Consider the following 23,136-nt stretch of genomic DNA (forward strand, 5'->3'; position numbering starts at 1 on the left):
GGTGGTTAAGTTTCAATTCCCAAATGATCTTACTTTAGAATGGAAGGGGGGAAATTATATCCCTAGAGGTCAATTTGTTTCTTATCTCAAAGCTAGCAAAATAATCACCAAGGGGTGAATTTACCACATTATTAGGGTGATAGATGTGGAGTCTGAAACCCCTTCCCTAGAGTCGGTCCCCGTGGTGAATGAATTTCCAAAAGTCTTTCCCGATGAATTGCCTGGCATTCCTCCTGAACAGGAAATAGATTTTGGCATTGATCTCATGCCGGATACGCAACCTATCTCCATTCCTCCTTATAGAATGGCTCTGACCTAGTTGAAAGAGCAATTAAGGGATTTCCTAGACAAGGGTTTTATTCAACCGAGTATCTCTCCATGAGGTGCTCCGGTGTTGTTTGTTAGAAAGAAGGATGGGTCCCTTAGAATGTGTATTGACTACCTCCAATTGAACAAGGTAACCATAAAGAATAAGTATCCCCTTCCGAGAATCGATAACTTGTTTGATCAACTCCAAGGGGCTAGCCACTTTTTAAAGATTGACGTTCGTTCGGGCTACCACCAACTAAGGGTGAGAGGGGTTGATATACCCACGACGGCTTTCCAAACTAGGTATGGGCACTATGAATTCCTTGTGATGTCATTTAGCTTAACTAATGCCCCGACAACATTCATAGACCTAATGAATAGGGTGTTTAGGCAATACCTTGATATGTTTGTGATCATTTTTATCAATGATATTTTGATCTACTCAAGGAGTGAGGTTGATCATCTGATCCATTTGAGTTTGTATTGCAAGTCCTTAAAGACCACCAATTGTATGCAAAGTTTAGTAAATGTGAGTTTTGGCTAAGGTCTGTAACCTTCCTTGGTCATATTGTGTCGAGCAAGGGTATTGAGGTAGATCCTAAGAAGACGAATGCGGTCAAGAGTTGGCCTAGACCTCTAACTCCTACTGATATTAGAAGCTTTTTGAGTTTGGCCAGTTACTATAGGAGGTTTGTTGAGGGTTTTTCTCCATTGCTTCTCCGTTGACGGCTTTGACTCAAAAGAAAGCTAAGTTTTTGTGGTCGGAGGCTTGTTAGAAAAGCTTCCAAGAGTTGAAAGATAAACTTACTTCCGCTCCGGAGTTGACCTTACCGGAAGGTACCGATGGGTTTGTGGTATATTGTGATGCCTCGAGAGTGGGGTTAGGATGTGTGCTCATCCAACATGGTAGGTAAGGTGATTGCCTATGCTTCAAGGAAACTTAAGGTTCATGAGAAGAATTATCCGACCCATGATCTTGAATTAGCAGCGGTGGTATTTGCCTTGAAAATATGGAGGCACTATCTATATGGGGTGCATGTTCATGTGTTCACCGATCACAAGAGTCTTCAATATGTGTTTAGTCAAAAAGACTTGAATCTCCAACAAAGAAGGTGGTTAGAACTTTTGAAGGATTATGACATGAGTGTCCTTTACCACCCCGCCAAGGCTAATGTAGTTGTGGATGCCCTTAGTAGACTGTCCATGGGTAGTGTGGCTTATGTAGAGGATGAAAAGAAGGAATTGGTTCGTGATGTGCATAGATTGGCCTGGCTAGGTGTCCAACTAGTGGATTCCACCAAGGGTGGTGTCATGGTCCATAATGGTTCCGAATCATCCTTTGTGATGGACGTGAAGTCTAAGCAAGACCTTGATCCCATATTAGTTGAGGTAAAAGAAACGGTACTCAACAAGTCCGTTGAGGCTTTCTCACTAGGGGGGAGATGGGGTGCTTAGTTACGAAGGTCGATTATACATTCCGGATATTGATGGTTTGAGAGAGAAAATTTTAGAAGAAACTCATGGTTCGCGGTATTCTATTCATCCAGGAGCCACCAAGATGTACCGTGATCTACGGGAAGTCTATTGGTGGAATGGTATGAAGAAGGATATAGCAGATTTTGTAGCCAAGTGTCCCAATTGTCAACTAATTAAGGCCGAACACTTAAGACCGGGAGGTTTGTCCCAAGATATAGATATTCCCACTTGGAAGTGGGAGGATGTGAATATGGATTTTATTGTGGGTTTGCCTCGTACTCGAAGGAAACATGATTCTATTTGGGTCATTGTGGATAGAATGACAAAATCAGCCCACTTTTTTCCCATCAAGGTTACATTTTCGGCGAAAGACTATGCCAAATTGTACATCAAGGAAATAGTGAAGTTGCATGGGGTTCCTTTGTCTATTATTTCGGATCGAGGTACTCAATTTACTTCACACTTTTGGAAGGCATTCCAAAAAGGGCTTGGTACCAAGGTTAAGCTTAGTACCGCTTTCCACCCTCAAATGGATAGTCAAGCAGAGTGCACCATTCAAACCGTAGAGGACATGTTGAGGGCATGTGTTATAGATTTCAAGGGTAATTGGGATCTACCATTAATAGAGTTTGCCTACAACAATAGTTATCACTCAAGTATTGTCATGGCTCCTTTTGAAGCATTGTATGGTAGGAGATCCAGTTGGTTGGTTTGAAGTAGGTGAAATTGCTCTAATTGGTCCCGAACTAGTATATGAGGCCATTGAAAAAGTTCGACTCATTATAGAGAGGTTGAAAACGGCCCAAAGTCGGCAAAATTCATATGCCGATGTTAGAAGAAGGGATCTAGAATTTGAAATTGGTGATTGGGTCTATTGGAAATTCTCACTTATGAAGGGTCTGATGAGATTTGGCAAGAAAGGGAAACTTAGTCCCCAGTTTGTAGGCCCATATCAAATTTTGAAGTGTATTGGGAAAGTTTCCTATGAATTAGACTTGCCAAATGAGTTGGCCCCGATTCACCCAGTATTTCATGTTTCTATGCTTAAGAATTGTATTGCTGATCCGGTATCCATCATTCCCTTAGAAGGGTTGGGAGTTGATGAGAGCCTTTCTTATGAAGAGGTTCCGGTAGAGATCCCTGACCAACAAGTCAAGAGATTGAGAAATAAGGAAGTAGCTTCCATTAAGGTTTTATGGAGAAATCATCTAGTTGAGGGTGCTACTTGGGAGGCCGAGGCCAATATGAAGTCCTGATATCCTCATCTCTTTCCTTTTTCTCGTAATCAAGCTCGAGGTAAGTAGTTCCTTTTGAGTTTTAGTGTTTTGGGTGTCATGTGTATTGTATGAGTTTTTCCATGATCTCCTTTTTTTATGCATGTTCTTGATGAAATTCATGTTTAGTATAAAATGAATTTTTATGATTTATATATCGCTCATGTTGATTGTGAATTTTAGTATGATGATGGCATATTTGACTTCATGAGGTGATTTGATGAACATGCTTTGTTGAGTTTTTAATTAAATGGCATATTGGCTCCATATTGTTGTGTTGAGCTAGCTTTTATTTGGAGAAGGTAGTTCCTCCTATGAACATGAGAAATGTTGAATTTCATGCATATTGGGTTGATAGATGTAGTTCCTACTTCCTTGTATTGCATTGATTATGACTTGAGATGGAGTTGATGTTTCCTCCCTTGAATAGTGCATGAAGTGAATAGTGCATTTGTAATGTTTGCATATTTTGATATTTCATGCATGATGGGCTGCTAGTCTTGAGTTTCTAAATTAGTTTGGTGTCTAGATCATCATTCGAGGACGAATGTTCCCAAGGGGGAGATAATGTAACACTCCGGAAATCTAGTAAACTAAGCTAGAGCCTAATGAGTAAACTAGTAGCCTTAATGGGGTTTAACGTAAAGGCTAGAGTCATAAAATAACCTCCGGTAATTAATATAAGGGTTTTTGGGCGTAGACGTCTAGGCATGATCCCCGAAGGACCAACCAAAGGCCCTTGAGAAGGGTCTTGATTACTGCCCAAAAAGTTGTCAACAAGACAGCCTACCCAAGAAAAGGGCACCCACGAGCTGTGGGTGGACCCACGCCCCGTAGGTGGGGGTCATGGGTCAAGGTTGGTCCTTCCCTGCTCAGTAAAAAGTCTCTGTCTAATCTACGAACCAACAATATGGCTCGTGAACCCACCCATAGTTTGTGGGTGAGGTCTCGTGAGTGAGGGTTGAAGTTGGCCAAGTTGAGAAGCTGCAGACTCCAACCCACGAGTGACCAGTACGGTCCGTGGGTCCATCCACGCCCCGTGGGTGGGGGTCGTGGATGTGGCCTGCAATGTTGCCTCAATCTCGGCCAAAGGTGAGTTGTATTGAGTTAATTCTATTTTAATTATTTAAGGGTGGGGATGGTTTATATTATTTATTTAGACTTATATAAGTACATTTTAACCAATTAAATAACCTATTCTACTTCATAAATGACAAGACTCAAATCATAACCAACTCCCCTCTCCAATATTTCTCTCTCTAAAACCTCCATCGAAAAAGAAAAAGAATAAGTCAAGGTCTAGGACTCAATAACTCATCTTTTCCACTCAATCTTTTGAGGAATCTTCATAAGGTATGGTGGCTTTTCATCTATGGGTAGCCTTCACCCATAGAGTCCCTTCAAAATTTGATTTCAAAGCTTCCAATTTCCCCCAAAAGCTAGGGTTTCATTCTAAGTTATGGGTTCTCTTTCAAAACGTTTTCAATGGTTGATTTATGATGGATTATGATTGAATTGATGAATTAATGTTGATTTATGATGAAATGCCCCCATGAACCCATGAATCCCCCATATTGCTAAATTGTGAATTTATGATGTGGGTTGATTGATTATGGAAACATGTCAATTGATTATGTCTATATTGATTGAGTTATTGAGTAATGAAATTCCCCTATCCAATATAGTAAATCTAGATGTTTGGGTTGAGTTTGATTCATAGCCTTGAAGGGAAAATTATGAGGGTTTGCACATGTTGATGAGAATTGTGTATGAGCTTATGATTCACTTAGAAAGTGAAGATCCTATGACTATTGTATAATTGTGGTATTGTTGAAAGATCATTCTCCCCATACCCTTACACATGACTATGCATGAAATGAATATGACTATGATAATGTTGTTGTGTTAATTGAACGGCTATTCTCATGAAACACTATGAACATGATGTGAAAAGTTTACTCACATATTAATGATTCTGAGGTTGAAAGGACATTCTCACCTAATGAATCTATGAGCTATCATGATACTATGTTGGTTTGAGTGCAAGGGCATTCTTTCAGGAACATGAACTTAAGTTAAGACTTAATATGAATTTAAAAGGAATTATGCTTAGCACCGAGTGGATATGAATATGAGATGGAAGTTTTTACATCAGTTAGTCTTGCTTCCCAATGGGTTCCTTTTACTCCAGTTAGTCCGGATTCCCAAAACGGTTATCTCATAAGATGGAAACCTTTTACCTCAGTAAGTCCGGGTTTCTAGTAGAAATCTCTCTATCCCGTAACTATGTGCCCACATAGGTATTTAGCTAGTAGATCTACCTAAAATATAATAGATGAGTTCTACCTAGGCAAGTAGGACACCTCTTTTCGGTGTGGGGGCATGACACCGGAATCCATGTAGCTCACATGGTATATGTCGGTTAAGGCTATATTTCCCTACATGACAAGAACATGAACTATGAACAAGAACATGAGTTACGTACTATGGTTCCTCAAGAGGATCTACATAGTATGAATGTTGGTATGGGACTTCATTCATGTATTGCACAAGTAGGATTTGAGAGTGATCATGGTCTGTTTCTCTTATTACATGATGAATTATGAGTTAATGATTGCTTTATATGAACCATGAACATAAGCATGAACATGAACATGAACTATACTTATGACTTCTTAATGAGCTTTACTTAGTATGAGTGGAGGTATGAGACTTCACTTATACATTGCACAAGTGGACTTATAAAGGGGTTATGGTGTGGTTTCCTTATGCTATGAAGATATATGAATTTATGGATTGTTGTTAATAGTGATATGGATTGTTGTTAATAGTGACCTTACTTATTACAAGCTATGAACATGAATGTTTCCTTGTTTATAAGTGTTGCCAATGGATAAGGTCAAGGTATGTTATGCATGATTATGGTGGCCTAAAAGTGTTACTTAGCATAGATAGGATTATGGGATCTTGTCTATGCATTGCACAAGTATAGCCTAGAGTTGCTTATGAAATGGTTTGACTATGTACTTACACTAATGTGCATGTTGATTCTTAAAGTTGACAAAATGCATGATTACAACTACAAATGTCCCTTTTTGCATGTTTTAAGGATTTTTATGCATGGTTTCCATACTTAGTACAATCTTTGTGCTAACCCATATTTTCTATATGTTTCTACAAGTGTAGGGCCCGGTTGTTGAGGTGTGCTTCCTTCTTGATCAAAAGCTTAGATTGACTATTCTCCACGCTTTGGTGAGTCCTCATGGTTCGAGGACAAGAGTTATTCATTTTAGTTTCTCTCGTACTTTCTCTTTTGAGACTATGTTGTAAAGAGTTATGACCCTTATTGATTCTCGATTGTATTAGATGGTTATTGGGACAATGTCTAGACTCCTATGTTGGTTTTATCAAATAACTTCGAATGTAAAAAGTTTTAATTCTGCATCATTTCTATTACCTATGTTTATGATTATGCTAAGGGATTGTATGAGACCCCTTCGGGGTCAACTACGCCGTGTTACATCTAGGGGGTACCCCTAGGTTGTGACAACCCCCCGCCCTGGGGACCTGTGCCTTTCTTCTACATATAACGAAAATCACTACAAACTACCTTAAACTTAAAATGAATCAAAGAACCACTCGAATCGGAGCAGAACAACTGTCAATTACTACTTAAAAGATGCACTACTATAAGTCTAAGAAAAGTAATTTCTGAATTACAGGTGAATTCAGTCTATCTCTTTCGGAAACAGATGAATCAAAGAACCAATCAAATCGGAGCAGACCAATTTTTCATTACTACTTAAAAGATGCACTACTGTATGATTGAGAGAAGTAATTTCTAAATTACAAGTGGATTGAGTCATTGTATTTCGGAAACAGCCTCTCTGATCTGACTTCACAAGTTAGAAGTAAGCTCCACATACACGCCACTCTCCACAAACCCCACTACACACAAAAACACTAAAAATGAATACTTTCAATACACAATATATCTATAAACTAAACAAAAAAACCTATAACCACTGTCCATGCCTCGGGGCGGCGTGCCCCGATGAGCCCCCCGCCCCACCCCGTGCCTCGAGGACCCCAAACCCTCTTTCCCCCGAGTTATGTGCCTCGAGTGTAACGTGCCCAGAGGACCCCCGACCCCAAGGCAACGTTCCTCGAGGAGTCCCATCCCCAAGGCAACGTGCCCCAAGGACCCCCCTCCTACCCCCCTCCCTGGGGTGCCGTGCCTTTCTACTTCATATAACGAAAATCACTACAAACTAACTTAAATTTAAAATGAATCAGAGAACCACTAGAATCGGAGCAGAACAATTTTTCGTTACTACTTAAAAAATGCACTACTAAAAGTCTGAGAAAAATAATTTATAAATTACAAGTGAATTCAGTCTTTCTCTTACGGAAACAGATGAATCAAAGAACCACTCGAATAGGAGAAGACCAATTGTTCATTACTAGTTAAAAGATGGACTATTGTAAGATTGAGAGAAGTAATTTCTAAATTACAAGTGGACTGAGTCATTGTCTTTCAGAAACAGCCTCTCTAATCTTACTTCACAAGTTAGAAGTAAGCTCCACATACATGCCACTCTCCACAAACCCCACTACACACAAAAAGACTAAAAATGAACTCTTTCAATACACAATATATCTATAAACTAACAAAAAAACCTATAACCATTGTCCACGCCTCGATACCCCGCGCCCCGAGGACAACCCCCCCCCCATTTGGGTGTCATTCCCCGAGGACCCCGTCCCATGCCTCGACGACCATCCTCACCCCAAGGCGCCGTGCCCCGAGGACCCCCAACCATTCCTCCTACCCCGAGCATCGTACCTCGAAGAACACCCACATCCCGCCCCAGGGTAACGTTCCTCGAGGACACCCTGCCCCGAGGCGTCGTTCCTCGAGGACCCCTAACTTTAGCCTCAAGGAGTTGTGCCCCGAGCATCCCCTACCCTGCGGCACCGTGCTCTGAGGAACCCCACCGCCCATCGGTGCGGTACCCCTAGGACCCCTTGCCCCATGGTGCCATACTATGAGGACCCCCGGCCCGCGGTGCCGAACCCCGAGAACCACCCGGCCCACGGCACCATGCCCCGAGGAATACCCACCTCACGGCGTCGTGCCCTGAGGACGAACTACCCAGCGGCGTCGTGCCCAGATGACTACCCTGCGGTGCTATGCCCCGAGGACCCCTGCCCCATGGCGTCGTGCCCCGAGGAACCCCTGATCTGCGGCGCCGTGTCTCGAGAACCCTCCCCCCCACCTCGGGCGTGATTCCACGAGGACCCCTCTCCCCCACCCCTGGGGCAGTGTCGTGACCCGAGGACCCATCTGATCCTCTCCACCACCGTGGGGTGCCGTGCCCCAAGGACCCCTACCCCGCCCCGGGCTTTTACTGTTGCTGCCTACGCATATTGGGTCATTCGAGCTTTAATTGTTGTTGCCGAAGAATATTGGCCCAATTTTATTTCCCTTTTTAGTTTCTTTTGAAAAGCTTCCGCTGGTTAGGTCCTCTTTTCAGTTGTACTAGATTTTAAGTACCCGAGCCAGCATGGGCCCAATCACAACCAAGAAGAAGCGTGTCATGCCCTGAGGACCCCCCGCCCCTCGCCTCGGGCATTAACTTCTGCTTCCGAGGAATATTGGGACATTCAGTCTTTAACTGATGCTGCCCAGGAATATTGGGCCAGTTTTATTTCCCTTTTCAGTTTCTTCTGAAAAGCTTTCATTGGTTTGGGCCTCTTTTCAGTTGTACTAGATGTTAAGCGTCTGTGCCAGCATGGGCCCAATGACAACCAAGAAGAAGCTCGTTTGTTGTTGATGATCATACAATATGACATATGATAGTTGTTGTTTTTCAGTTTGGCAGACAGTTTTATTGCTACTCATCCACATTTCTATCTGAATATAATAGATGTTAAGTTCGTCAAGCAGCTTGCAGTAGAGTCAAGTTACTCATTGAAGTGAAATCAAAACATGTTAATGTAATTGAACATTACATCTTTGCACCGGAGGTCAGCCCCAAAGGTGTGGTGATATACAACACTCTGAAGTGAAATGGTAGCATGTAATAGAATTTCATCTTAAAGTAGAGGTATTGAGAATGATACTTGCAGCTGCGACATCCTGAGGTGATGGAAGAGGAAGAGGTTGTGAAACTGATAATCTATATTTCTTTAAGCAATTAAGAAAAGTACATGTGGTGCCGCTGCATTTGTGCTTGTCCAAGCCTTTTAATCTAAATAAGTTTGAAGGGATAACAAAATCAGCTTGAGTATAGGCATAACAATCCAAGAAGTTATGCATACTCTTTCTAGGAAAAACATAACAAATTTAGACATTACCTCAACATTGCTCTTAACATTTTCGAGTAAATCTAGAATAAAGCCTGTAGATTTGATGGGGAAATGTCTTCGGTTATTTGAATAGTAGGTCTTCTAGATATCCAACGGTATCTCTGTAAGTAGATTACACACTTGGGTGCAAGGTAGTAGGGTATCTTGCTAAGTACAAACTGAAATTCCTTCTGTCTCCAACAAAATTTTAATCATATATCTTCTCAAGACAATTTTTGAACTTGTAAATAAGCAATCTCGGGTTTCCCAGCTAATGTCAGAACACAAACGAAACTCAAATTATATTCTAAGATATAGTACAATGGATAAAGTAAAGTCTAATAACTCTGATTTGCAAATTAAGTTCCTTCAAATACTTTACTACCTACATTAATCAAATGGTTTCTGCATAAGTGAAAATTTGTAAGGTGCTACTCAACATAATGCTTGGTTGTCAAATTTGTAGGCTTACCATGGCGTTCAGTGATTGGCTGATTGCTACTACTATTCTCCTAGTTCGAATCCTTTGTATTGAACTATATTAGTGATGATTTCTTCAATACTATATGTGGGAATTACATGCAGACACAGTACACTCAAGACATTAGAACACATTGCATTTTAAGAAAAATAATGCAAGAATTACCTATTAGGAATGAAGCCATATCATCTTCAATTTCTGCAGAGGAGGAGCAGATCATTTGAGATTGAAAGTGTGCTCTTGTTGAAAGTTGATTATGTGGCATGAGTTTTGGTGGATAAATAGGGATGACAGCCAAGAGGAAGCCTAACATGCATCACTTCTACTTGATGTGCCTTCTTCAAGAACAACATTAATATGCATGTAAATTAAGAATTTGAGTTGTCCTTTTAGAGAAGTTGCAGAGAGAGTAATACTATGTGTATACATACATTCAAGACATTAGAACACATTGCATTTAAGAAAAATAATGCCAGAATTACCTATTAGGAATGAAGCCATATCATGTTCAATTTCTGCAGAGGAGGAGTAGATCATTTGAGGTTGAAAGTTGATTCTGTGCCATGAGTTTTGGTGGATAAATAGGGTTGACGTCCAAGAGGAAGCCTAACATGCATCACTTCTATTTGATGTGCCTTTTTCAAGAAAAACGTTAATATGCATGTAAGTTAAGAATTTGAGTTGTCCTTTTAGAGAAGTTGCAGAGAGAGTAATCCACCTGAAGCGGAGAAAAAATAAATAATAATGAGTACAGGTAGGAGAAAAATAAAGTAACTGTTTGGTTTTTTCTTGAAAAGGGGATAATAAAGATTGTAGTGGTAAACAAAAACACACAGATTTCAAGACGAATTTAGACTTCAACATGAAAAGTAAAACGACCTCATTCACAACTAAACAGTCAATACAACTCAATTAACTTTTCATTGTTTTGTATTATCATTCTCCACTTCTCTTAACTCTCTAAAGCGAATAACTTTTCGTTGTTTTGTATTATCATTCTCCACTTCTCCTAACTCTCTAAAGCGAATAAATTGAACACGGCGAAGAAAATTCAGTCTGAAATCTAAGGGTGAGGAGTACTTTAAATGAACTGGATAGAACAATGGAAATTCAGTCTAACATTTGAGGGTGAGGGGTACGTTAAATACCTATTTCAATAATAAATATAATTTACCATTTTCTACATGGAAGGGTGCTGAGATGTTTAGACACAGGAACAAATCAATCAGCAAGACATTAAACCATGAATTACCAATCTGAACAAGTTTAAGCCTCATTTTCATAGGAAGTTATTAATATACTGGAGTCGAAAAAAGTCCATTACGATAATAGTTTCAGTCATGATGGTAGTTACATTTTTAAAAACTATTATACACTACAAGAAATAGGCTTATTTATGACCAACATTTAGGGACGAGTTAATAATTCCGTCACTAAAAGTATACATATTGGGACGAGATTATATTTCGATCCTAAAAGCTATATGTTTTTGAGAAGGTGCGAAAGTTGGTCCCTAAATATATCAATAACTAGTCCCAATTGTAATAGAGAGAGATAAGAGGGAGAGAACACCGCCAAAAAATCCCTAAAAATTTTACTAAAATCAACTTCTTCTTTTATCTGAAAATTTAGGCGCCAAAAGAAACCCTATTTTCTAAATACCTAAAAAAAAACTCTGTTTTCTCTCAATACCCATTGGTCGTAACTTTGCATGTACGTATTCTCAATAATGTACGCTATCTCTCTTTCATCTCGATCAAGTGTAGGTTCTACCTAGGGTTATCCAGCTCTTCATCAAAGCCTCTCTATTGATCAGCAACGTCTCTATTTGCATCTCTCTACTACGAAATTCTGGTAAGTTTTCTTTTCTTTCTCTTCCTGTTCTCTGTTAAGTCGTTCAACTTTGCCCACTTTTCTTGTTTTTATTGAGTTCAGATTCTAATTGATGGTTTAATTTGTTGAAGTGTATTCAAGTTTGTAGAATATTGTGTGTTCGAAAAATCACATAACCCATAAAGTAAAGCTTTTTTTTTCTGAAAAATAACTAAGAGGACACCCTGCTTCTGTTATTCTCTGCTTCGTGATTTCCATTCTTCAATGGACACCAAAGTTCTTTGTATGAATGAATATTTGATTGTTGTTTGATTAGTTGATGATTATAAAACACAAAGATTCTTTATCTTGGAGTCTTTATCAACTTGTAGTAACAAAACTGATTATTTTCTATATACTACAACATAAGTAATTGTTTTCTTTTATTTATCTGTTGTGCGACGTGAATAGATAAATATTTGAACTTGACTGATTCAGTTGTATTTGGAGTCTTTGACCAGTGAATTAAAGATAGTGATTACTATGTTTTATACTCGACAATTGATAAGTCAATTTTGTTTCAGTAATTAATTTGTGTTAACCACCAAAGCAGGCTTAAGACTTAACTTGTTCGATCTAATGAATCTTCTAATCATATAGCATACACGATTTCCAGAAAAAGAAACTATGTACTTCACCTCTTATCCTAGTAGGTTTTTTCACGCAAGCAGTGTAGGAAGTCTCCTTCGCAATGCTCTCCCATATTCTAGTTAAATCTTCCTTCAAATCTGCTCGAGTTCCTTTTAATCCATTTGATGAGTTCAGCGTATATAATTTCGAATACATGGGAAATTTTTGAACTCCTCTAGTATTCTGTATAATTCACTCATCATTGAATTAGCAGTCTGCTCTGCATCATTCTTGACGACTGTAGCATGTTTTCCTGACGTATTAGTTTCACCAGATCAAACATTTCGAATAAATGGTTTACGATTCAACGACTTTTTTGGTACAATCTTCTGATCCTCGTATAACAAGTCCATGATTTCATCAAATGTTGTATCCATATAATGTTAATCAAAGCTGATACTATAATCAAATTCTTCTTCACTTAGCTAATGTACTTTAGGAGCCAAAGGTAAGTGACTAAAAACACTTTTTTCTGAAATTTCTGGAATTAGAATGAACTACTTTTGTTGATATGTTATTCTCGTATTCATCATTAACGATGATTATGGAGTGATCATTTTGTTGTTCACCTAGATAGTTTAATTATTAGGGAGCAGGCTAAAACTTGCTTGAATCTGAGTTTCCTATTTTAGGCGTGGCAAGTGTCTGATAAGGAAGTTGGTAATTAAAATCACCCCTACAGTTGTTCTCATCAAATGTTGTACATACAAGCTTCCTATGCTTGAATGACTTATTAGCTAAATCCTTAGCTACTACAGTTCTAGAACTGTTTCCTTATGCATTCTGAAGGACTGTATATTCATTAGCATTTGTCTCTTCTTCTTTGTTTAATTTAATAGTAGTCAGTTTGTTCTGAAACTTAATTTTTCTCCCTCCTGTGCTAGAAATTCACCATTCTAGTCGCTGCTAGAATAAGGTTCATGGTTTCTTTAAGAACTTCATTTGCACTTTCATTGAGAACTTTCATCATTGAATTTGCAGCAGTCTGCTCTGCATCATTCTTGACAATTATAGCATGCTTTCCTGACCTATTAGTTTCTCCAGATCCATCGTTTCGAATAAATGGTTTACGATTCAATGGCTTTTTTGGTACAATTTCCTGATCCTTGTATAACAAGTCCATAATTTCATCAACTGTTGTATCCATATAATGTTCATGCTCATACTATAATCAAATTCTTGTTCTCTTAGCTTAATGTACTTTAGGAGCCAAACATAAGCGACTAAAAACACTTTTTTCTGGAATTTCTGGAATTAGAATGAACAACGTTTGTTGATCTATTGTTCTCGTATTCATCATTAATGATGACTATGGAGTGATCATTTTGTTGTTCACACATATAGTTTAATTATTTAAGAGTGGGCTGAAACTGGTTTGAATCCGAGTCCCTGTTTTAGGCGTGTCAAGTGTACAACTTAAAGATTCTTTATATTGGAGTCTCAATCGAGTTTACTAATTGTTTTATTTCATTAATTTTTTACATGTTGTTAATCTACACATCTGTTAATATCACTGATTTTCTAGACCTTGGAGTCTCTGAACAATCAACTAAAAATAGTGATCACCAAGCTCTATTTTTTACAATAGACAAGTCAATTTGAATGGTCATTTATGTCATTGTCTGGTCAACAAGCAACTACTAGATTTTTTTTTAAAATAATGAAATCGCGTCAAGAAATAAGATTCTCATAGAAAATAATCATAAATTATAGACATGAAAGAAAGCATGAGTGAAAAGCTAAGGATATCCCGAAGAAAACCTTCAAGTTCTAGGAAAGACATTCTAACTATTTTGCTTTGTATATGGTGTTCTTTTCTGTAATTTTTTTAAAGTTTACTCCTTTTTGTTGTTCAAGTTTGGTATGTCAACATATTGGCAGGAAAAATTATATTTGCGTCATTCTTTGCAATATGATAGTATACCACAATTCATTAACTAAACAAGTAACTGAGGTCCACTAGAAAGTGCAATCTTAGAGTTCAACTTAGTTGTGTAAAACTAATTGTAACAAGTTGTGGGCATATTTTGATTTTTATTTTCCTTTATTTTTCTAAATCTTATTTTATGTATACTATAAGGTATGGCACCTAGTAAGCAATGGATGCAAGTTGTTGACAATCGACTCGATGAAATCTACTTAGACGGTGTGCAGAAGTTTTTGAATTATGATGCCTTTCAAAGAACAGGAGAAGAAAATGAAATACGATGTCCATGTATCAAATGTTTCAATACAATTTTAGGAACTCGTAAAACAGTTGAGACACATTTTCTAGTGTATGGAATAATTTGAAACTATACTTTTTGGTATCATCATGTAGAACGTTTGGGTGAGCCATTGTCAAAATCAGATACGAAATCTAATGATGAAGATGGTGATGCAATAGAAGAATGTGAGAGTGATGATGAAGTAGAAGAATTGTTGAGAGATTTATATCCTAATCATAATGGAGGAAGTACACACACAGATTGTGATGATTTACTTGAGGAAGAACCAAATGTTGAAGCAAAAAATGTTTACAGCCTATTGAAGGATTTCGAGCAGCCATTGTACCAAAATTCAAAAGCTTCAAAGCTTTCCTCTTTGATCAAATTGCTTCATATCAAAAGTATGGGTCGTTGGAGTAATGCGTCATTTACAATGTTATTGAAAATATTGAAAGAGGAGTTGTTGCCTGATGGCGCTGATTTGCCAAACTCATATTATGAGGCAAAGAAGATAATTAAAGAACTTGGGCTTTCTTATAACAAAATTGATGCTTGTACTAATGATTGCATGTTATATTGGAAGGAGGATAGCTTACTCGATTCTTGCAAAGTTTGTGGTGCGTCCAGATGGAAAATAAATACACATAGTGGGGAAACAAGTAATAAGAAAGGTAAAAACATAGCTTCAAAGAGTTTACGCTATTTTCCCTTAAATCCTAGACTTCAGAGGTTGTTTATGTCTACAAAGACATCTACTCTAATGACATGGCATAAGGATGAAAGAGTTGATGATGGAATAATGAGGCACCCAGTTGATTCAATGGCATGGAAATCATTTGATGAACTTCATCCTTCATTTGCACTTGACCCTCGTAATGTTCGACTTGGACTTGCTAGTGATGGATTCCAACCATTTTGGAATTCAAAAACCTCACATAGCATTTGGCATGTGGTTCTTATTCCTTATAATTTATCACCTTGATTGTGTATGAAACAAGAAAATTTCATTTAGTTAATGATTATTCCTGGTCCAAATGGTCCTGGAGATGCAATAGATACATATCTCCAGCCATTAATAGAGGAATTGAAGGAGTTGTGGGAAGTTGGTATTGAGACTTATGATGCATCAACTAGACAAAATTTTAAGTTGCATGCTTCTTTGTTATGGACCATCAATGACTTTCAAGCATATGGAAACTTATCTGGATTGAGTACAGAAGGAAAATTGGCATGTCCATGTTGCAATAAAGATACTTCTTCAATTCGATTGACTAATTGTAAGAAGCAGTGTTTTATGGGTCATCGTCGTTACCTTCCTCATAGTCATAAATGGAGGAATGAGACGAAGACATTTGATGGAAACAAAGAGGAAAGGCCCGTACCAAAAATACGTTCTGGTATTGAGATACTTTATCAAGTGCAAGATCTTGAAGGGCTTCAGTTATCAAAAGATCCAAAGAAAAGGAAGAAAATTTCACATGAAAAACGGCAGGATAATTGGAACAAGAAAAGTATCTTTTTTGAACTTCCATATTGGAAGTGTCTCTTGTTGCGACACAATTTGGATGTTATGCATATTGAAAAGAATATATGTGATAATATTATGGGTACAATAATGAATGACAAAGAAAAGACCAAGGACACAATTAAAACACGGTTAGACTTGTAAGAAATGAACATTAGGTCGGAATTGCATCCAATTCAAAAAGGGGAGAAAATTGAAGTTCCAACTGCATGCTACACATTGTTTCCTGAAGATAAGCACAAATTATGCCTTTTCTTAAAAAATCTAAAGATTCCTGATGGTTTTCATCTAATATTTCTCAATGTGTGAACCTAAAAGATCAGAAGATATCTGGATTGAAAAGTCATGATTGTCATGTTTACTCCGTCTTGCACTTCGTGGTATGCTGTCTAAAGAAGTGTGTGAACCACTTATTGAGTTTTCAATATTTTTTAGTGTTCTTGGATCAAAGGAGTTGAAAATTGATAACTTGAATCATATTGAAGCTCAAATTCCCATAACACTTGGCAAGTTAGAAAAGGTCTTCCCTCCTTCATTTTTTGATGTCATGGAGCACGTACCTATTCATTTAGCTAGTGAAGCTAAGATTGCTGGACCGATTCATTATCGGTGGATGTATCTTGTAGAATGATGGTTGTATTTTTTGAAATCTCTCATTGGTAATAGGGCATGTCCTGAAGGTTGTATTGCAGAAGGCTATATTGCAATTGAATGCATGACCTTATGTTCGAGGTATCTGCATAGAATTGACACAAAATTCAATCAACCTGAACGAAATTTTGATGGTGGTTTAAAAAAATGTAGTGGAGGCTTAACTATATTTTGTCAACCCGGAAGAACTCTAGGAGCTAAAACTCCATGTGAGCTTGAAGCAGATGAATTAGAACAAGCACATATATACATACTGAAGAATTGTGATGAAGTTTTACCATTTCTCGAGTATGTAGAGTTCTTTCATATCATCTTATTATTATCATTTCCTTTAGGATACTTTCCTTTCTATATCAGATTTATGGTTCACTTCAATTTTGTAGAGAGTTTGCACAAACTCATGAGAATGCTCGACACTTGTCTGATGCAGAATGGAACCGACAATTTATTGAATGGTTTAAAGATAGGGTGAGTAATACATAAACATCAAATTTGATATTTAAATATGTTAATCCTAATTCTAAAATAATCAATGTAATATTGTTAATAGGTCGCACAATTGCACAAAGGATATGAAAGTCGTATGATGGAAGATCTCCTGTCACTTTCACGCGGTCCTACACAATATTTGAGGTGTTCTAATGGTTATGTTGTTAATGGATATAGATTTCATGTAGAAGATTATGATAAGAAGTTAAGGACTCAAAACTGTGGCGTTGTTGTATTGGGTGAGAATGATAAAGATAGTGAGAACCTTGATTACTACGGTGTATTAACAGATGTGATTGAGTTGCAATTTTGTCATGGATAGAAGAGTGGTTTTATTTTGATGTAATTGGTTTGATGTGTATGATGAAATAAAAGGAGTTAAAAAGGATGATGATTTTGTGAGTGTTAATCCGGGTAGATTTTTGAAAATTAATGAGCCCTTTGTTTTAGCAAACCAAGCATCCCAAGTGTTCTATGCTAATGATAATTCCAACAAAGGTTGGCAAGTCGTTATGAAGACTCAACCTCGTGATTCCTTTGAGATTATCGAAAAAATGAATGATGATATTGTAGAGTTAGGAAGTCCTTCACAAAAGAAACGAAAAAGAACTAATGAGGTAAAGTTTTTTTTTCTTTTTATGAATTGATATATTTATTGTTACACTTTATGAAAGCATGATTTATTTTGTAACTACACTGTCATACATTTTTCCTTATTATTTTTTACTTTTGGACTTTTCTGCAGGTTCAAGATGAAACTAGTCAAGACTGAAAATGAGGACAGTTCAACTATGAAGAGTACTTTGAGATATACATTTGTTGCGCCTGGTTCTATTGGAAAGGGACGAGGACGAGGACTTGGACTTAAATCGTTGGGTGAGAAAGGGAATATGCCAGCTAAGAAGTTATTTTCTCAATCTAATGATCTTGTTAACCACTACATCCAAGAAATTGAAACAAGTAAGATATTTTGTTTTTATTAAACAGAAAGTTATATTCAACTAGTAATCGTTATGTACTACCAAGCTATTACACTCTGTTTCTTTTTCTGTTTCACAATCTGTTCTTCTCAACGAGTTCTTGTCGTTGTTCTTCAGCTTCTCATACTCCAAAACACTATGTTAAGTATTGATAATATTATTTATTTTCTCTACGTTCTATAGGGAAGACTCGAGGACTAGGACATAAAAGTTCTACAATGTCTAGTAGTCAAGAAATGGAAACAATGCATAAGAACTCCCTGGCTCTTGAGAAAGAGAACATGAAAATTAATATTCCATCTCCTACATGTACTAATCAAGTTAAGCAATACACCAAAGAAGTTGAAACAAGTGAGTTTGTTTTCAACCTGTTGTGTTTTTTTTTTCCAGAACTATTGTATTATGAGGAATTGTTATGTTATATTTTCTCGGATGCAGGTGCTACAAGAAAGGGAATAGAGAAAAGAACTGAGTCTACAATGTCTTCTAAAAGCACAAGATCGAATACTACCAAGTCTTCTAGTCAAGAAATGCGAAAAATGGACAGAAATCCCTTGGTTAGTGAGAATGATGATATGCAAATCAATATTTTATTGCCTCCATCTACTGATCAAGTTATGAAACACACCGAAACAACTGAAAAAGGTATGATATTCTTAATACATATGTTATGTTATTAGTTTGTAGAACTGAATTTGGTCGCTAGTCTTTACCAAATTATGAAACTGTAGGTTTGCCTAATCCAAAAAAGGTAAGAAGAGTTCGAGGGAGCAACATGTGCAAAGAAGTTGCTGCACTTGAAATTGGACAAAAGCTGAAAGTAACCTTTTACAATAATCGAACGGTTGGAACAAATAGAAAATTGTTTTCGAGGCATTTGGGAAAAATTGTTCGTGATCGTAATATATGTCCATTGGGAGTATCATCGTGGAATGATATTAAATAAGAAAAGTTGAATCATATGTGGGCAGCCGTTGACGTAACAAATGCCACCTGATTCAACATCTTTATTGTTATTTAATACATCTGAGTATTCTTGTCCATATAATAGTCATTAAGGTAACAAATGTATATGTGATTCAAATATAGAGTTTTTTGTCGAATAATTTTCACATTTCCCATGTGCTACTGCATCAAATGTATGTAAATTTGCCCGTGTCTTCAAGGGTCCAGACTTGGACATCTTTGTGTGCCTCATGGATTTTGATTCCTTGAATGTGCTTGGCAATGTGAGAAGGGATTGTATCCATCAGTTTTGGCATATTCCATATTTCAGTTTCAATGTAGTCCGAGATTTTGATATTCTTAGAGCTTTGTTGATGATTAAGGAGGTTACAGAGGGGGCCTTTTCTCGTCCAGTTATCCCACCAGACAGAGCAATTTCCCTTAGCAATTTTCCAGAGTATGTGATGATAATAATATTTTTTAACCTCCATCATCATTTTCCACATATGAGATTGTCCAGATCTCCATTTATTTCCAACTGGATGAGTTCTAGTACAATACTTAGCCTCTAAGAACTGGTTAAATAGAGAGGTTCTTGTTCGAATATTCCACAAGACCTTAGCTAGTAGAATAACAGTAGTTTTAGGCAACTTTACCCTGAAAAAAGAAGCGGTATTGCAGGGTATAGTCTCAACATCTCGTTTATAACACATTGAAAATAAGAAAGTTTAGTGAAATCAGATTCTCAAGGCCATGGATGTGGTCTCTGTTCCCGCAATAAACAAAACTTTGTACAGAATGATATAGACTTCCCTTATTCTCACTGTTTCTATCATAATTGTAAAGAAACCAGTGTGCCTTTCTTCTCCCTGTTCTGCACTGCTGCACTCTTTTGTTTTTGGTGAACAGGGAAATATATTACTTTATCAAAAAGTGTCTACAAAGACTTGTGGCATTGCCACTGAACTAGAAGGAACAATATTTACAGGAGCACGAGAAGGAGAACTGGTACTTCTTGTACTGCTGCATTCTTGGACTGCCTTCTTGGACTGTAAATATTTTCCTACTAGTTCAGTGGCAATTCTTATACAGGACTGTAAATATTGTTCCTGCTGCAATATTCCTGTACTGCTGCATTCTTGAACTGCTGCAATTCTTATACAGAGATGCAGCAGTCTGCACTGCTGCATTCTTGGACTGCTTCTTTATTTATTAAATTCTCTATGCACAAATAGTATTTGTATTCTTGATAAATGCATCTCAATGTTTGTTTGATCATTTTTTCTTATGTTCTGCAGCTTTTGTTGTTGTTTCTAGATAACACTTGGTGAATTTGAACTGCTTTTGGGGTGAGTGATCGACCTTATTCTAGTATGAACTTTACATGTATACAATATTTAATTGTCGTTTTTTTAAATTTTGAACCAGCAGATTTTGAAGATTGAAGTTTCAAGTCAAGATACAAGTTTGAAAGTAACGCACAAGCTTGCTATTAGTTTTCTACGAATGTTATGCAAAACTCAATAGTATAGTCTAAACTCAGATGTTAGATAAGTTTTTTGATGAAAATATTGCAACTAACATCATGGGATGTTAACCAATTTATTATAATTAATCGCAATCTTTATCTCTATCTTCTTGGTTTTGTCTTTCTATATCTTTTTTTAATCGAGAGTTTTAGTAGAGATTTAGTGTTTGTTAAAGAGTTTTATTTATTGTGATATCAATTTAACTTGGACCATTGATGTTCAATCTAGGGCCAGAAATGTTGCTCGTCTGTAAAGGACAATTTCAGACCAGAAATGTCTCGTCTCTAAGGAATAATCTAGGACCAGAAATATTCTCGTCTCTAAAACTAATAAAGGACCAGATCATTCTTGTCTCTAAACATAATCTAGGACTAGATCATTCTCATCTCTAAAACTAATCAAGGACCAGGTAATTATCGTCTCTAAAACTAATCAAGGACCAGGTCATTATCGTCTCTAAAACTAATCAAGGGCCAGGTAATTATAGTCTCTAAAATGATTTCACGACAAGATTTTTCCCTGTCTCCAATGCCATGTAACAACCAGCCTTTTCTCTTCGTCGCTAAAGGCCAATTGCGACTAAAGCGGTTGCGACCAGACTTTTCTGGTCTCTACTTCGCATTTGGGACCAGATATAGACTTTTAGGGACTAGATTTCTCTTCCTTGGAGACTGTTTTTCTTGTAGTGATAGATGAACAAACTCGGTAATACTATTGCTCCCCCCCCCCCCCCCCCCCCCCCCCCCCCACCCCTGCCTCCAAGATCGAAATTTTACCAGAAAAGAAAGGAATCGCTGAACACTAATACAACCAGAAATCACTCTGTATTAGCAAAGAGTTGAACATAATAAGTCGAAATTGTTTTTGACCAAAAATCCCCAAACTGAGTTCACAGATGCAGTGACATGACATGCAGCACCAAAGAAAATCAATAGTACACTTGAAAGAGCATTAAGAAAAGGCCTATTTGTTTATACAACCTAGAAAATAAATGGATAAGTCAACACAAAAGTTTTCCGTGAAAGCCATGCCTCTAAGAGAAATGTTGAATGAGAAAAATGTATGCTAAGTTTTACATGACTGAGAACTACTAATAGGATAGAACCACCGAGTGTTAAAAAGTTCTTACAGGTTTACTGATGACTGCATTCCCTTGGGTAACCCCTAATGTAAGGTTGGTTAAGCAAATTTAAGTATGCCAACATTTCTCATAGCACTCATCGACTTAGTTAATTTCTCATAGCACTCATCGACTTAGTTAACATTGTTGTACGTTATATCTATTTCATTCACAAGTGGAACAGATACTAAAAGCATCAAAGTGACTGATATAAGATCAGTGAACAGATCATCTTCAGGCAATTTTCAGAATAATAGAAATTTCATGTTGTAAAAGCACAAAAGGAGCAGAGAAGTGTCCTATAATTTTGTAAATTCAACAATCAGGTAATGATATTCATCATAGCAACACCACCACAACTTGTGTGAGAAGAAATTTGTACATAAAAAATAGCGTACCAGTGTTTAGAATACGCAACACAATCTCGTCGAGTGCAGAATTTGACGGAGCACAAACTAGAACACGAACACGATCACTCAGCCAATAAGACTTTTTTAGGATATCACTCAGCCAATAAAATCCAAAAGAATACACCATCTTCCGCCCAGGTTCTCCATCCATCTAGAAAGAAAGGAGATCCAACTGCTAGAGTTGTTGGGTTATGGTTATTATATTACTCAAGTACCTGGGGTTTGTATCAAGATCAGATCGCTACAATTTCCTTTAATCTAACAAAGAAAAACCCTAGAATAACTCCATATGAAAAACCAAAAATCAAATTTAAAAATTGTTTTCAACTTGAACCCTAAAATAGAAGAAACCCAAATGTACAAGATTCGAGAAATTATTATGAGCAATGAAAAACAGGAGCAGAAGAACACAAAAAACTCACAAAATAGAGAAATTTACAGCTTGCTTCGGAGAATTTGCACACAAGATTATCAAGATTTCTTCTCAGTATGTTGGATGATTTCTCAAAATTATTTTGTGTTTTTTTCGTTTGGAGTTAAAGAACAGGCTAAAGTAAATATAAACGGATGATCCCTTCCAACGGTCATATTTCGATACCTTTTACTAAATTTCCCTACTTTTACATGCTAATTACAAGAATAGTAATTATGTGATGTTTGGTATTAAAGACTAAGATATTTTAAGAACATAGTTTTTCTAATATTTGACATGGTAACTTTTAGAGAAATTATATGTTCATTCTCAAATTCTAACATTTCGAAAGTAACATTAATTCTTTTTCTTACCCTATTCATACCCAATACCCGACCCTCCCTATTCAAAAAAGAATTGAAAAATGTTTCGAATTTTAAATTTTTTTTTATCTCACTCAACCCCTAACCCCCCC

General features: G+C 37.1%; 1 protein-coding gene across 1 annotated transcript; it reads left to right on the top strand.

Annotated features, from left to right (window-relative positions):
* The first annotated feature begins 16,760 nt into the window (after positions 1 to 16,760).
* LOC102598904 (uncharacterized) lies at positions 16,761 to 17,587 on the top strand. The gene is made up of 3 exons (XM_006341784.1): positions 16,761 to 17,064; positions 17,160 to 17,244; positions 17,327 to 17,587. Exons 1-3 carry the CDS (start codon positions 16,841 to 16,843, stop codon positions 17,585 to 17,587), a joined length of 570 nt encoding a protein of 189 aa, XP_006341846.1. The 5' UTR covers positions 16,761 to 16,840.
* Positions 17,588 to 23,136: the final 5,549 nt, after the last annotated feature.

Source organism: Solanum tuberosum, unplaced genomic scaffold (genome assembly GCF_000226075.1).
Source record: "Solanum tuberosum cultivar DM 1-3 516 R44 unplaced genomic scaffold, SolTub_3.0 scf00028, whole genome shotgun sequence".
NCBI classification, from domain to species: domain Eukaryota; kingdom Viridiplantae; phylum Streptophyta; class Magnoliopsida; order Solanales; family Solanaceae; genus Solanum; species Solanum tuberosum.